The sequence below is a fragment of the Tasmannia lanceolata genome, unplaced genomic scaffold, assembly GCF_043159265.1.
Source record: "Tasmannia lanceolata isolate RefF3 unplaced genomic scaffold, GAP_Taslan_0.1 ptg000037l, whole genome shotgun sequence".
NCBI classification, from domain to species: domain Eukaryota; kingdom Viridiplantae; phylum Streptophyta; class Magnoliopsida; order Canellales; family Winteraceae; genus Tasmannia; species Tasmannia lanceolata.
The window spans coordinates 47,150,208-47,167,448 of NW_027518714.1; the positions used below are offsets into that span (position 1 = coordinate 47,150,208).

At 39.2% G+C, this 17,241-nt stretch overlaps 1 protein-coding gene across 1 annotated transcript in view; it reads left to right on the forward strand.

Moving 5' to 3' along the window:
- The window catches only part of LOC143860770 (Pentatricopeptide repeat (PPR) superfamily protein), a 79,084-nt gene that overhangs the window by 50,936 nt on the left and 10,907 nt on the right, over window positions 1-17,241 (forward strand). Inside the window, exon 9 of the mRNA XM_077371585.1 lies at window positions 12,421-12,514. Coding sequence (XP_077227700.1) covers window positions 12,421-12,514 — 94 coding nt within the window. The remainder of the gene's footprint in view (window positions 1-12,420; window positions 12,515-17,241) is intronic.

Here is a 17,241-nt window from a genome sequence, read left to right on the forward strand (position 1 = left end):
TGTCTTAGAATCTCATTTTCCATGTTAGAACCAAAGACAGATTAACGACCACATCATTCCAGAGAAAGTAGAGAAAGGTGAAGTGCTTTCTTTAAATGTTTCTAGTCTAGATCTATTTGCCAATGTATTCACCAAAGGACATAGCTCAGACCAACATCATAACTTGATTAGGAAGCTGAGAATGTTCAAAGGAACCTTTCAACTTGTGGGGAAGTGTTATAAAATATCATACATTGGTATTTTAGTCATTTTATTTAGTATTGTATATAAGTAATCGTATGCCTCACTCTCTAAGTCAGCGTCGTGGTTGTCTCTTCATTTGTGCTTTTCTCTTCACATTAATCTTAAAAACAAAAATCTTGGATTGAAAATGGTTCGAACTTTCAAATAGCGGGGAAGTGGTATAAAATATCATACATTGGTATTTTAGTCATTTTATTTAGTCTTGTAGACAAGTAATTGTATGCCTCATTCTACCTCAGTGTGGTTGTCTCTCCTTTTGTTCTTTCTCTTCGCAATAATCTTATATACAAAAATCTTGGATTGAAAATGGATTGAACCTTATTGTGGACGTGTAGAGGTTTCTGCATCGGATACCTTAGTGATAGTTGTCCAAAACGTAAATCCTACATATTGACGAGAAAAAGTAAAATAAATGTAGAGAATTTGTTTACTGAGCTGAGATAGGAGTTTCATTGGGACTGCTAGGACTTGGAAGACATCCAGAACAATGCAACCAAACTTCTTTATGCTCAAACATTTTTGGGTTTCGAAAAGAAAAAGGATTAGTTACTTGAAGAGTAAGGCAAAGACCTACGCTAATGGCTAGAGGAGAGATGTAGATGGAACTTGGATTGACGAAAAGTTGTTTGCTCAAACCAAGCTTTGATATCATGAAAGCCTTATAGCCTTTGATGGTGTCTTGATGAAACGTAAAACAAGAAAACCAGTAGATAATAAAGAGGGAATTCCTATGGGCTCACATGACCTTTATTGTAATAATTCAAAAGGATGTGATAAAAAAATCCATACTAGTCCTGATGAAATGTAAATGAAAAAGAAGTCCAATAGATAATAGGAGCCCGGGGGGGGGTTACACCTATGTATCTCACAATGGGCTCAAATGGCCTCCATTTTCTAACACAAAAAAAGATGAAAATAACCTCGTTACAAAATATCCTTACATTTGCACTATCCAGTGAAGAGGGTGAAGATTTTGGATGTTGTGAACTTGATATTGGGTTTTCCATGTCGAGAGCAGCTTGCTTTATTGAAGTTAAATTCCTACATACATTCATTTTTAACATTAAATTTTGTTTTGATGTTGGAAAGGACTGCATTTGGTAGCCTTTTTTCTAGAATTCTCTCACTCTATATTCCAGAGAACAAATACTGAAAAATGAGGTTTTATTAAACACCATTTTCTACAACAATTCTCTCATTCTGTGGTTCTGTAGGCACATTTCAATTGAATTTTTTGTGGCAAAATGGGATCACTTCCATGCTTCTCTGCAACAATTCTTTATAAATGATGAGAACTTCAAGCATGTTAGTTAATGAACATGATTATATTCCCGAAACCATTTCGGAGAATGCATAATCCGTGGAAGTGATTGGAATTCTAGAAATAGAAAGATCAGAATGTACCAAACACAACCCAAATTAACAACGAAAAGGGGTTTTTGGATAATGAGAATAACAAATTAACAAGCAAAATGAGCTGTTGTTTTAGCTCGAAGAAATCAGATAAAACTACATGAATTCCTATCAACCATCCTCTACATTCCCATATAAGAAAGATTTTTTAGGGAATAAAAAAAAATCTACGATTGTCTAATGAAACCATTCAAAAAAAAAATCTAGTAAATAACAATACGAAAAGTTCTCTGGTATTCTAACCTAGTCATATATGGTAACCAAGACGCTATAACTCAATTGAGAAAAAAGAAATGTTATGATTGTCTAAACTAGGGCTGCAACAGGGTCGGGTTGGGTTGGGTTTTTCAAAACCCTAGCCCAACCCTGGATCCCATTATCTTGGCCCTGACCCACCCTGACCCTAGTCAGGGCCAAAGATACCTCAACCCAATGCCCACCTTGCAGGGCTTAGCGCAGCCCTGGCCCGCCCTGATTGGCCCTGATTGAGCCGGGCCAGGCCGGGCTGCCCTGATTGACCCTAGTGCAAATACCTGTTAAGAGTGCCAAAAATAAAACAACCACATATCATATAGAATAAAATGATCAATAAAGAGAGAAAAGGGAACAAATTAAAACAATATGAATTCAATAACTTGACGGGCAATACAGACAATAATAATAATCTAAAGAAACATCAATCCAAGATAATAGAAAACATTAACAAAAGAAACATGCACAGTTGGTTCAATTCTTTAATAGAAAACTTAGGGTTGGGCGGGGTCGGGCTGACCCGAGGTATCAACCCTAAACTCGACCCGACCTTGAGGCCCGCCCTTAGGGTTGAAAAATCTAGCCCAGACCCTGTTCGGGCTCAGGGCGGGTCAGGGTGGGTTAGGGCTCACATGGCCAAACTTGCACCCCTATGTCCATAAGTGCCTTTAATATTAAGCTCCACCTATTGTACAAAAGTGTGTTAGACATTACAAAATCTCTTTGCCAAATCATCTTATTAATCAAGCAACTAGTAATCCTTTTTTTTGGAAAAACCACTAAACTCAAGCATGGTGAAATAGTAGAAAAGTTGAGACGTTCTTGCAACAATAGTGTTAAAATTCAGAATAAAAAAGGAAACGAAAAGAGAAGGAATAGGGATTGTTTTCATGACTCCATATCTCCCTAACCACGCTATTACTCAAGATTTAATTCCTAATACAAGAAACACTAAAAATTCTCCACATAAAATAAAAACTTGGAACTAGATCCACATAATATTCCTTTTCTTGGTGGGAGAATCATCCAAGATGTTCTGAAATTTTTCTATTCCAAGATATTGCATGGTTACTTCTTTCTGTTGAATTTTCTACCTTGCGTCAAATATATGGCACTCTTGTTGAATTAACTATCATGCTTCTTGTTTGCTTAGTATGGCATGTTTGTCTCTACTCGATGTTTTAGGTCTAAAGATAGTTAGAGATTTTTTTTACAAAATCTCTTGGTTGAAATCAATTTGGAAAATTTTGTTCCAAGTTGTATGTATGATATCTATGCTCTAGCTTGAGAGGGAGTTTTAAGAATGTATATCATGGAGCCTACCATTAGTAAGCAGCATACTCATAACTAGTAGTTGTTAGAGATTATATGTAATAAAGTTAGAGGAAGTCGTGGGGTTATGTTTTGACACCCTGCAGTCAACTCTTCTCCCAGTTCTCGGCTAGTTCTCTTCCTCCCCTCATCTCATCTTTCCTTCTTATGTCTTGCTCATCTAATTTATGTTTCCTTATTTTCATTGCTATACTTAATATTATTAATTATCTTTTTCTAAGTCAAATGTAGGTAAGTTTTCTAGTTAGTTATTTGTTGTTTATTTCTATACATTCTGTGTTGTACACCATAGCCTGGAAATCATATAACAGGCTGATTATGATTGTGAGGCCCTTTAGAAGTGTTTTAAGGTTTTTTATTCATAGGGATGTAATTGTCCTTTATTTTGTAGCGATATCTTTCTCATATTAGGTGGTTTTAATTTATTTTAGGGCAGTGATAAATCGACCCCCATATAGGGCAGTGCTGAGAGAGAGAGAGAGAGAGAGAGAGAGAGAGAGAGAGAGAGAGAGAGAGAGAGATAATAGGGGTCGATTTATCGCTGCCCTTATTTTATTGTTAATAGGAGATGGGCCCACATGGCCATCAACTTGTTTAGGTGGACTTGTTTTTATTTTCGTAGAGTTTTAAGTGACTACTGACTAGTTTTATTTTCTCGGGGCTTAGTTTAGAAGTGTCTATAAGTTAGGGTTTTAGTGTTCACACCACTATTCATGTCCACCATTCACAAGTGTTAGGGTTTTATTTGTTTTATGTCTTGAATTCTATAGAAGTCCCGGACAAGCTCTATGTATTGTAAGCCTAAGTTCATTGAAAGATGCGACTTGATGAATGAAAATGTACTACTTTTTTGAGAACTACGAGTTTTTCTTAAAAAGTGTGATGCTTTTCTCACTTGGTGTTGAGGCTTCATCGAAATCCCTCTAAAATAGTGAAACTCTCTTCCGCTTAGGCCTTATATGTTGTGAGCTACTACATCCTATCCATTTTTTGTTTTTCAATTTCCATTGATTGATTTAGATCTTAGAGTTAGTTTTCCTACTATTCTTTTATATAGATATATCGTAGATTTGGATTGAATCTGATCGCAAAGTATTGATTGACTTACTCACAGATAATAAAGAACAACCTTGGTCCATCAAATTATGTTGGTAGGAATTGAAATCTCCAACCATGGAGTTGAAGCCCCGGTTGTCTTATACTTAAAAGAAGCAAATCAAGTGGCTGACACTTTGGCTAACTATGCTTGTCATAGGAAATGGAATAATGTTTTTTTTGGCAATGGATTGAATGCCCAGTAAGACGAGGGGTGTGATAAGATGTGATGCTTTGGGTATTCCAAGTATCCATCAGAAGCAAGCGTAGTTTCTTTTGTTGTCGATACCATTTCGTTCTTCGTTTCATTTGGTCAGTGGAACAGAATGTTTCAACGTTTCATTTCGGAAAAGGCATTGGAGAATTTTTTTTATGGTTAAAAATTAAAAAAAATTCTAAAAAATAAAAAATTCCTAAAATTGGAACACCATGGTTATCCTTTGCAACCCAATCCATCGAAACATCAAGGTTGTAAAGACTAAAGATCCATCATTTACTTAAAGGAAAATCGTCATTTGAAATGCTTGTGTTGACGTGCCTGACTAGATGCAAAATTTTTAGACCAAATTAGATTTTTTTTTCTTGCTTTTGGGATTTAATAATGTTTGGACTGATAGAATTTATGGATTTTTAAAATTGGAAAATACCCCATCGTTTGGAAGACAAGATTTTGAGCCGACCCGGAATGACAGATAAAGGTCGAATTTTGTATTGGAAAGCTGGCTTTTTATCGTGTTATAATTGGTTCTTGAAACTATTTTTAAGAAATCCAAATATGGGTATTTCCCTATTTACATGTAAATCTTAAGTGAATAGACATTTACTTAAATGACTTTGCATTTAAAGACCCAATTCCAGGAAGAGGCAAGAAGAAGAGAACAAAACTAATAAGTGGCAAGAAGAAGAACAGAGAAAAAAATGTGTTACGGACAGAACAGAACAAAATACAGCAACGTATGAAACAGGACGAAACATGCCGAAACGCAGGGGGAAACGAAACTTAACCATGTTCCGTTCCGGTTTTCTGGACGAAACGAGAAGTTTCGGCTGAAAGTATAGTTGTAAATTCCGTTTCGGTCGCCATTTCGTTTTGGTCACCGAAACGAAATTTCGGTGGGATTTCGGTGCATTTCGGTCGAAACTTTTCGTTCACACAAAAAATATATTAAAAAATATGAGAAAAATCCAAAAAAATAAAAAATCAATAGAAAAAGATGAAAAACTAATAAATAGTCCAAAATAAGTATCCCAAAAGGCATATTCATTACTTAAACACATAAAGTCTTGCACAAGTCCAACTGATAGTTTGATACATAGAAAAACATAAAAAAAAGAGATACATGAAAGTGAAACATAGACAATAGCTAGTAGCAACAACTCTCAGTCATCATAACCCGGATGATCATACTCAATGTCTTCTTCTTCGTCGTCGTCGCCGCCGTCATCATCACCTGGACCACCAGTAGGGACATCTTCTTCAAGAGGCATGAGAAAGTCGTCGTCGTCGTCCCTGGCCCCAACCACAGCAGTAGGTGCTTCAAGATTTTCCCACTCAATGTCTTCCGACGTGAATATGACATCTTCTTCTTCTGCAATCCAATCCATCATGACATCCAGATGGTCTATGCTCAAAGGGTCACTAGTGGTAGATGATTTCCTCAACAAGTCCCTGAAAAGGAAAACATTAAGTTTAATGTCAAAGGTTAAACTTAAAAGCTTAAAGTGATGAGGTGAGAGTTGAAAACATTATATTACGTTGTATACCTTTCTCGAAACTTAAGATTGTAATGGACAAACACCAAGTCATCTAATCTCTGGTGCTCCAACCTATTTCTCTTTGCAGATTGAATGTGTTCGAAGGTGCTCCAATTCCTTTCACACCCAGTCGCACTGCAGGTCTAACTGAGGATTCTGATTGCAAAGGTCTGTAATTCTTCCACGTCACCTCCGAATTGATTCCACCATGCAACTGTAAAGTAACAAATAGTAAAGCATTATTTGTTGAGAAACTGAAAGTTAAAATGAATTATACTTAATTAAACAAACAACTCAAATATACCTGGTCCCAACTTCGTTCGGTTGCGGATTGCAAGCTTCATTCCAAACATACCCTTAGCCTCTCGATAATCCTCAATCTGATTGGTGATGAGGTCTTGTGTACCTCCATCAGGTACCAGTCCAGTGATGCATGCTAACAAGCCTCTGGTTACTTCACTGTGCCTAGAGAAGGTAGGAGTGAAAAAGAGAGCAGGGTTAAGAAAATATCCTGCTGCATGGAGGGGACTGTGGAGTTGCCTATCCCATCTTTGGTCGATGATCCTCCAGATGGGATTGTAATATGATTTTCTCTTCAACATCTCCTTGATGTTCTCATTGGCCTTATCCATGGCCTCATATAGGTAACCCATTGCCGGTTTGTCTTGCCGATCTACCAAACGCAGCACTCTCACTAAAGGCTCGCTGATGTTTAGAATGTACTTGCATTGGTCCCAAAAAGATTTATCCAACACAGTACTAACTACCCCTTCACTCAGTGGGTGTTGGACAAACCTACTAGTACTATACTCATCAGACACAAACATCTGCTGAAGTGCTTTCCGATTCAACACCAGACTTTGTATGCTAATGAAATTTGTAGCAAATCTGGTTGCAGCAGGGTGGCACAACTCCTTCCCACCTGTGAACTTCTTCCTCATCAAATTCAAGAGGCTTCCATGGTTGTAGATGAACTTTGTAATCGTCCGAGCCCTCTCAATTGTGGTTGCTATGTGAGGAAATACAGTCGGTTTGCACAGATGCTCCAAGATGAGATCTAAGCAATGAGCTGCGCACGGAGTCCAGAAAAATGTACCAAACGCGGCTTCTAGTCTTTTCCCAGCAGCTTTGTAACTTGGCTCACTGTCAGTTACAAATTGCACCACATATTCCGGATTCACCTCTCCGACAATCTTTGCAAAGATATTGTATAATTCATCGGCATTCTTCACTATGCCAGATGCATCAACGAATTTGAGGAATATGACTCCTTTAGGGCAGTACACCAAAAAGTTGATTAGGGAACGTTGTTTGGTGTCTGTCCATCCATCTGCCATAATGCTACAGCCAGTGTATCTCCATGACATCTTAATCTCCTCCAAATAGTTGTTTACCTCTTCCATTGTATTCTTCAAAATGGGACCCCTTAAAGCATGATAAGTAGGTGCCTTATAACCCGAACCCACGGCATTCACATCATCAAACATAGGTTGCCAAAAAGGTGAATTGGCAACGTTGAAAGGGAGATTGGCATCGTAGCAAAGCATGCCAACCGCCATGTCTGCTCTATCCATTGTTTCTTTAGTAGCCAAAGCACTTTTAATGCTTGGCTGGGCTCCAGGGGTTGTTCGTGGTGAAAAGAAATTCCTGATCCCTCCTGTGATTCCCTTCTTCTTCCTTTTTGTACCACTCGGTTCTACAAGAACTTCCTTACCTCTTCGTTGAGGCAATTGTGTGCCAATGTCTTCTTCATCCTGCTCTTCTTCTTCGTCTGGTGTGCCATAAAAACCTCCAACCTCTGCTCTGCATAGGCTCATCCTAGCCCTTTCTTTTCTCTTTGCATCTAAAAGTTGCTTCATTCGATATTTTACATCTTCAGTCACTTTTTTGCATGATGCTACTTCACCAGGAACAGCCGCTAAATGTTCTTTCAAGCGGGTTATACCTCCACCCGATATGACTTTGCCACAGAATATGCAAGTTACTTTATTTTTTTGACCTGGAACCAATGTACCGTAAGCCCATGCCGGGTCATCCGATCTAGCGGGTGCCGAACCAATAGAGGATGCTCCTGCAGAAGGTCCCGAGCCCGACCCACTCATTCTGAAATGAAGTAGAAGAAGGGGAAAAATGAATTAGAAGAAAGAAAATTGAAACAAATTACAAAAAAATGAAGTAGAAGGGGACAAATGAAGTAAGAAATAAAAGAAAGGAAATGGAAAGAAATAAAGAGAACCTTGAGGTTGAACTTGAGTTGAAGAGAAGAAGAAAAAATTAGCCTTCACTCACTTGAAATAATCCTTTGGAAATAGTTCTTGACTTCTTGTAGTGGTAAGTTGAATGTATGCCTTCCCTTTGCTCCAAAATAGACTTGGATTGAGTTGAGGAAGATGGTAGACTTGTAGGAAATTTAGTAGAATAGATAATGTAAGTGAAAGTAGAGAAAGAAGGAGAATCACTTATGTGAAGGTGGAGGATAAGAAGGTAGGGAAAAGGCTATTTATAGAGTTTTTAATTGATTATGCATTTAAAAATGACTAAAATACCCTTCCCAACAGCTATAAACTGTCACATTTTGAGGTTAAAATGGTCAAAAACCAAAAAGAGCCGTTCCAGGGGCATTGTCATAAATTCTGCAAAATCCAGTCAAACTAGCCGTTATAGCCAATTTCGGACGAAATTCAAAATTTCGTCCATTTCGTCCGAAAACCGGAATTTCGGTCAATTTCGAACGAAATGACCGAAATTTCGGACGAAACGAAATTTTGAAGATTTCGTTTCGTTTTCGTTCCGAAAACGAAATGTTTCGTCCATTTCGGACGAAACGAAACGAAATTTATAACTATGGCTGAAACGAAATGAAATCGACAACTATGGTAGCTTCTCTACTGGCTTTTGGAGGTTACACACGTCCTCTTAGTTTATTCTTTTCTATTAATCATTAATATTTATGGTGGGGCTTGAGTTCCTAGTTAAATTCCGGGTTAAAAAAAGATCTATTGTAGAAATTCTGTTACTTTATTTTTATTTTAATCAATTATATTTTTTGCATATTTCAAATTGCTAGAAACCCTAATCCCATATTTTCATGAAGCCCTAAATTTGTAAGACTTTCAAGCCACTTCAAAAAACTTTTCAAACCATCAATACTTGGCCTAATTTCCACATTTCTCTAATAAACACCTCGATTCCCAAATGCCAAATGCTATCTACTTTCCTGATTCCTATTTCCATTAGAATTCCTTTAAGACCTTGTTTTCGTTTGTTATCTTACATCAAAGTGCCAAGTCGTATCTCCTGTCCAAGTATCCATCCCTATATTTGTATCGAATTCGGGCATCATAGGCTGTAATAAGTTGTGCGTAATTTTCCTATGTGTATTTTAGTTTTTTCTCCATCGTTCATATTTTCTTACTATTTTACTTTCTATATTTTTAGATACATTTGCATTATCAATAAAATTATTTCTAAGGAGCACTTAAGCAAACCTTCAAGTAGAATCAACTATACTTTAAATAAGGTCCGGTGGAGTTTTACATTTTAAACACATTGCTTAATAGTTCTGATGGTATCGAATTCTAAATCATAATAGAGGTCAAATTGTATTGAAGCTAAATGGTAAGACTCATTCAGATTTATGTAAAGGATTTAAAAAAATTACAAAAAAGTTAGAAACAAATCAAAGTAAGAAAATGGCTATTAATCGATTTACTCGCAAAATTCTGTAATTAAAATAGCAACTGTCATGATTTGTAGTTCATTATCATAATAGATAATGGCAGTATGGTAAGTTGATAACTAATCATGTTAATTGAAATATAACCCATGCAAATTGAGTTATAATCTCGAAAAAAATACTAGTTGCAAGTCCAATTCAATTCTCAAATATCAAACATCAGTCATCGAAAAGCTGCAGTTCATCATTGGATCCTAATCTTAAATTGAATTAAAGTTATACGTCCTTCTCAATTCTGTACGTCGTTCTCAATTCTCTACAATCAAACATAAATCATCAAAAAGCTGCAACTCGTCATTCTTGTCCTCTTCATAATCTACCTCCTCAATATATATTGCATTCTCATCTTCCTTAGATTTGATGGAAACAAACTCTTATTCCTCTTCTTCTTGGTCCTTGTCTTAGCTTTCCATGTTCTGGCTTTCCTTAGGGCCGATAGAACACTCACTCTTAGTGAAACTAAAAGAATTTGCAGAAACCTTGGTTACAACCACAAAATCACAACTTTGGCGAACAAAATACTAGAAGAGAAGGTAAAAAAAAAAGAAGAAGAAAAATGAAGGAAAGAAGGTAAAAAAGAGGAAAACAGAAACAATACACTGACACAGCTACAAAAAAGGCTTGAAAGCTTAAAAAGAAAACAGATACTAACTTTATATTCTCATCAAGCAAATATGGTTGTAGAGTTTTAGGGCCATGGGCTCTGTTGTTTTGAATAGTTGAGTCCCACTCCACCGCCGCTACCACCTCTTCCGTTTTCTCATCACTGCTGCCAGACGGCTGACGCCTCTCTTTTACTGTTTTCCTCTATTACTTCGTCTTCATACATCACTAGTCATGAAGATTGCTGATGTTTCCCACGTTGCCATTGTGTCGTACCCGAAACTTTCAAAGCCTGTGCTGTGCTGAATAGGGTTTTGGCGGGCAAGGGTAGAGGTGAAGTTTCTCACTCATGGGCTTCAAATGGGCTGTTGGGAGGTTCGGGCTTCTGACTCAATATTGTTTCCCTCCTTTTTATTTGAATTTTAACAACAGTTTTGTTTCCCCATGGGATGTGATTTTGTTTCTCTTTAGTTTTCTTTTAATTTTAAAACATTATCCCGCTTGATCAGTCTTTGCGTGCTATAACATTTGAAGGCATGAAAGCCCATTTAGAGAATGTCTCCTATTTCAAGAACATAGTAGTCAACACCATGTTAGAGTTATGGAGAATTACTATAGAAACCAAAGATTTTAGACTGAGTAGGACTAAGACAGAGTATATGGAGTGCAACTTTAGTATATAAGGAGGCGGGATGAGGATGTAGTAAATATGATTGGACAGGAGGTACCTAAGAGGGATATCCTTCGCTATCTTGGTTCAATTCTGCATAAGGAAGGAGAGATTGAAGAGGATGTAACCATAGAATAAGAGCAGGTTGGTTGAAGTGGAAGCTTGCCTCAGGAGTTTTGTGCGACAGTAAAATCCCTACCAAGTTGAAGGGAAAGTTTTATAAGACAGTTGTGAGGCCAGCCATGCTGTACGGTTCAGAATGTTGGGCCACCAAGAAGCAGCATGTGCATAAATTGAGTGTAGCGGAGATGCGAATGCTTAGATGGATGTGCGGCTACACAAGGTTAGATATAATTAAAAATGAAGACATTCGTAAAATGGTGGGGGTGGCACCAATTGAGGAGCAGATGAGAGAGCACCGCTTAAGATGGTTTGGACATATCCAACGTAGGCCTTTGGATGCTCCAGTGAGAAGAGGCGACTCGTGCCAAGTTGATAGAGTAAAAAGAGGTAGGGGCAGACCGAAAACAACTTGGGTAGAAACAGTGAGGAAAGACTTGATAGCTAGGAACATAACAGAGAACATGACCTTGGATAGGATAGAATGGAAGAAAATGATCCACATAGAAAAACCCAACTAGAGCCAGGATTAGAGCCAGGTAGATTCCTTTCACCTTCTTCATGAAATTTTTCTAAAGGATTCACTTAGCCAACCCCAACTAGTTTGGGACAAAGGCTTTGTTGAGTTGAGTTGAGTATTCAACACCATATATAGGTACTTAACATTGCTCGTCAATTTGAAAAGTATGGCCTTATTTTACTATGTGTTGAATATTGTAATTGAGGAACGTTTGGTTGTTAGGATCGAGCCCATATCTCAGTTGGAAGGTGCTTCCTGTCTTAACCACGAGGCTGTGGGTTTCAGCTTGCTTACGTACAAGAAAAAGAAAAAAATGATTTTTTAATTGTTCCATCATGCTCAATGCTATATGTTTTATCCATTACATTTGCATGTCATTATATTATGCAAGATGGTCGTTGACATTTTTCCTCCTAATACTTATTTGATTGTGCAGCCAACTAAAAATAGATAAATGCAACACCTTAACTATCTATCTATTTGCATGTTTCGGATCAATTCCTTTATATCATTAATTGACTTGCCCATAGAGTTTGTCTACAAAATTATTGTTTTTTGAGATTCTTGTCATTCCATCTTCTTTCATATGTTGAATTGTTGTATCTTTAATTTGAAACTTTTTCTCTCATAGATGTGCTAAGTTACCTAACTACTGTACTGGTTATCTTCTATTTCGCACAGGTGTTATTTACATTGTGGAAACATTGATAGCGGTGTCAAGGCATTTGATGACTACATGAGTTCGGGAAAGCCTCCTATGGTTGAATTATATGTAGTGAGTTCTACCAAACTAATTCCTGTAATTACTTAATAAATGCTAATTTTCAATGCAAAAAGGTCATTTGCCATTATGTCCTCATGTCACTGAATTTTGTTGTTGTTATGAGGGCATTTGGATGCACTGATTTGGTTCTGTTGAAGTTTCGTAAGTCACCAAAAGCTTAAACCAATGAAATTTTTTCCATGGGATAGGTTTTACGTTGTTTGGGTGGCATCCTATATTTTTTTGGATGCATTTTTATGCTGTTTGGATGGCAGGCTTACTTGGATCATGTGGTTTCTTCGTAATTTTTTTTGAGAGATGGATTCAATGGTCAGGTTTTAAGTGCTCTTGACACCATATTCATGAAGAGAAATAGACGCAATAAAAGGATCTGGATCTAGAATTCTGTCGGGGTATTCAACGTAAAATCCTTCTGCCTCCATCTTGTCCTAGCCTTCCCTCACTCGCCAACAGATGGAATATCAAGGTGTGTCCCTCCGAGTGGTCCGCAACTTTGGTTAAGATCCTGACAGTTGATCACTTGAGGAGTTCAGAAATTTCTTGTTGTGGATCATTGTGCTTGTGTATCTCTTTGCTAGGCTTGTATTATGCTTCTTCCTGTTTTCGATCACCTCGGTCGTTGTCTTCCTCCTTTCTTTTTCAATAAAATCTCTTTGCCATTTCAAAAATAAGTTTCAGTTAGGACACTTTTGGTGTTGTTTAGTCCCAATGCACAAGTTTTTTTCTAATAGTAATGCACAAGTTTTCTTTTCGTTAGTTTTGCAAACAAACTTGTATTGGCTTGTAAGCACTTGCAATTTGAATCAATAAAATTTCAAAGAGCTTTGCAACCCTTTTTATCTTGCCATGTTGATTTGTCGCGTTTTCCCTTTTAGGTGGGTTCCTAGACATCTCAATGCTGGATTCCTTCAGTATGTGGTATCATCTTCTAGGTGGATTATTATTAGAGATCTAGGTGTATTCCTAGTGGTGAATTCCTTTGGTAACCTTTTTTTTTTTTTTATTATTCTTTTTCCGTTCTCCCTGGATTGCTATAGATTCTCCCATTTTCAATGCTACTTTCTCTATTCTGTGTTCTTTATTCCCTATAGCTTATCCCTTTCACCATACATTTTTCAAATCTTCCTATCAGTCAGCTATCTACAATCCAATTGGTTACCTTTTCAATATAGTCTTGTTTTTAGCATGTAATTCTAAATATTTACGTTTTTTGAAATCTTTACGTTTTTTTGGGAGTCAAGGCGAGTAACACAAGCATTCCTAGAACGTTTTGCTTCATATGTCTCTAAACATAATATATTGGTGAAAAGAGAAAAAATCCATTACAAAAGAAAAAAATTAAGCACATATAGTTTGGTGGTCCTATCACCTTGAATGCCAAATCACTAGATTTTGTGTTTTTTTTACAAGAACATGGGAAGAAATCTTGTGCCATGGGCATCAACTAACAATAACTTGTAAGTTATGATCATCGATCTTCATTTTTGCTTGGGAACAACCATCCTATATTATCTTTGTTGAGAGATGTTGGAATATGTAACTTGCCTAAGGGCATTTAGGACTTTGTACATCCCTTTATGCTTTAGTATAAAGATATGAGTCAGGGGGAGATAACCCTAAGTCATTCTATTTTCTTTGTCTAAACTTTCGTCTAACATGGTATCAGAGCCTTAGGGTTTTCTGATCCCTAGGGTTCTCTATCAGCCTCCATCTTCTCCGCCACCCCCCACCCCTCTCGCTGCGAAAGCCAACTCCGGGCCAAGTTTCATCCGAGGTATACCGGCACACTGTCTTTTCGAGCCGAAGGCACCAGGCCCTCCGTCCCCGTCCCTCACGAGTCACGCCCGCCACGTTTCTCCTCCCCCGCGCATAGTTCCTGGTCCTGTACCCCCGCGCAGCAACCCCTAAAATTTTCCAGGAAAATATTTTCTGCCCCCCCCGCCACAAAATCACTTTCCTGGAAATAAGTTTCCAGGGCTGTGTTTCGCCTCACACCAGAAATTTTTTTTCCAGCCCTAATTCGTAGGTTTGCTGGTAAGCCTCACACCCCAAGTTTTTCAACCCCCATCATTTTTCCTCCTCTTTCTTTCATCCCTTGGTAAACCCTACCACTCTTTTCTCCTTGTTATTATGTGTTAGATCTTCATCTCTTACTCTTACCTTACTTTGATTCTAGTTTGTCTTTGCAGCTCTCCTCTGTGCCTCATGGCTTCCCTCTTGTCAAGCTTCGTCGATGCCCGTCATTCTTGGAGCCGCGTCTAGCTGTCTTGGCGTATCCTAGTTTGCCCACCTATTTTGTTATCTCCTGTTATTCGTCTTGGTTTGGATTGTCTGTTTCTTTCTTGCTTGTTGTTATGGAGGAGGTGCTTGACAATCCTTCCACATGAGTGGCTCCTGGTGTTCGTCCGACACCCTCTTTGGCGTCTTCTTCGTCATCATCTCTCTCTGTGGATGGATCATTCCCACATATCACTACTGTTAAGTTGGATGGGGCCAACTACGTTACTTGGAAAGCAGCCGTCGAGAAGTATCTTATTGCCCGTGGGAAAGCCCACGTCATTCGTCGTGATCCTCCTCCTACGATGGATCCCACCTTTGATCGATGGGAACAGGAGGATGCTCTTGTTTGTACCCTTCTGTGGCAGAGTATGGCCCCTCACGTCTCTGGGCCCTTGATGCTTCTGCCTACTGCGAAACGGATCTGGGATCAGGTTACTCTTCTTTACTCTGGGGTGGCAAACATTAGTCGGATCTGTTCTATCTATTCCGAGTGGGTGCGTTTCCGCCGTGGTGATTTTCCTCTTGCCACCCATTACAGCCAATTCGTTGGCCTCTGTTGATGTTTACGTGCCGCTTACCACGGATCTCACAGAGGTTGCCTGTCAGAGGGATCAGATCCGTGTTGTGCAGTACCTTGAGAGTTTGGGTCCAGAGTACATGCATCTTCATCAGCAGATTATCGGTTCTGGCGCTATTCCTTCCCTTACTGAGGTTTACTCCCGCGTCCAGCAGTGCTCTCCTGGTGATCCAATGATATCTGTTCCTATTGATGGTTCTGCTCTCGCGACCTATGATGCCAGTACTCGCCCGCCTCGTGGTGGAGCCTCCTCTGGTCGTGGCCGTGGCCGTGCCGGCCGTGGTGGTGGTCGTTCTGGTGGTGGACGTGGCCGTTCTTTTTGCACTCACTGTCAGCGCGAGGGACATTATATTGACCATTGCTATACCCTGCATCCTGAGCTTCCTCAGGCACGCTCGGCTCACATGGGTCCTACTACTGCTTCGGCTTCAGATTGCGCTCCCTCTGCTTCTATTCCTGCACCAGCTGATTCCACCTATACATTATCGCGTGCCGATTATGAGGAGTTCCAGCGTCTGTGGCTCAGTTCTCGTCCTCCCTCTGCAGGTTTCGCCCAGCCAGGTAGTTCACCCACTACCCTTCTATCTAGCTCAGGGTCATGGATCATTGACTCTGGCGCATCCAATCACCTGACTGGTAACTCTTCTCAGCTTCATTCTTTTCGCTCTTTCTCGTCTCCCTCTCAGTCTATCACCCTTGCTGATGGGTCCACTACACCTATCACTGGTGTTGGTCATATCTCCCCTCATCCTGCTCTTACCTTATCTTCTGTTTTATGTGTACCAAAATCACCATTTAGTTTACTTTCAGTTAGCCAAATTACTAAATCTCTTCACTGTTCTGTCTCATGTTTCCCATCTTACTGTTTATTTCAGGATCTCTCAACTGGGAAGACGATTGGAACGGGTCGTGAGGTAGATGGACTCTATCGTCTTGACTGCCGGCCGCCTACTGTCTTACATTGCTCTGTGGATACATTTCAGTGGCATTGTCGCCTGTGGCATCCTTCACTTCAGCGGCTGCAGCAGACTTCTCTGGTTCCCGGACCTTTTTCTAGTTTTCAGTGCGAGTCCTGTGAACTCAGGAAGCACCGTCGTGTGTCATTTCCGTCCCGGATCATTAGTCGAGTGTCTAGTCCATTTGAATTAGTCCATTCTGATGTATGGGGACCCTCTAGGGTCGCGTCTACTACTGGCTTTCGGTATTTTATTGTGTTTATTGATGACTTCTCACGCATGACCTGGTTATATTTACTGAAGAGTCGATCCGACGTGTTCTTTGCTTTTCGCACATTTCATTCTGAAATTAAAAATCAATATAATTGCAATATTAAATGTCTTCGTACTGACAATGCTAGAGAATATTTTTCTGATACTAATGGCTTTCAATCCTATCTCTCCCAACATGGGATTTTACATCAGTCTTCATGTGCGTACACCTCTCAACAGAATGGTGTTGCTGAGAGGAAACTTCGTTATTTGCTTGAAGTAGGTCGCACTCTTCTTTTTCAGATGAGTGTTCCTAAGGCATACAAGAGTGATGTCCTTCTCACGGCGTGTTTCTTAGCAAATCGCCTTCCTTCCTCTGTCTTAGAGGGTGCCTCTTCTTTCGAGATTTTATCTCCTAGTAAGGAACAGTTTCCTCTGACACCTCGTGTATTTGGATGCGTTTGTTTTGTTCATCACCTTGGACCTGGCCGTGACAAACTCGATCCCCGGTCTGAGCGTTGTGTCTTTTTGGGGTATTCCCGTACGCAGAAAGGCTATCGTTGCTATAGCCCTCGTCTGCGCCGCTGGTTTGTCTCAGCCGATGTTACGTTCTTTGAGTCTGAGGCATTCTTCCAACATGACGCGGCATCTTT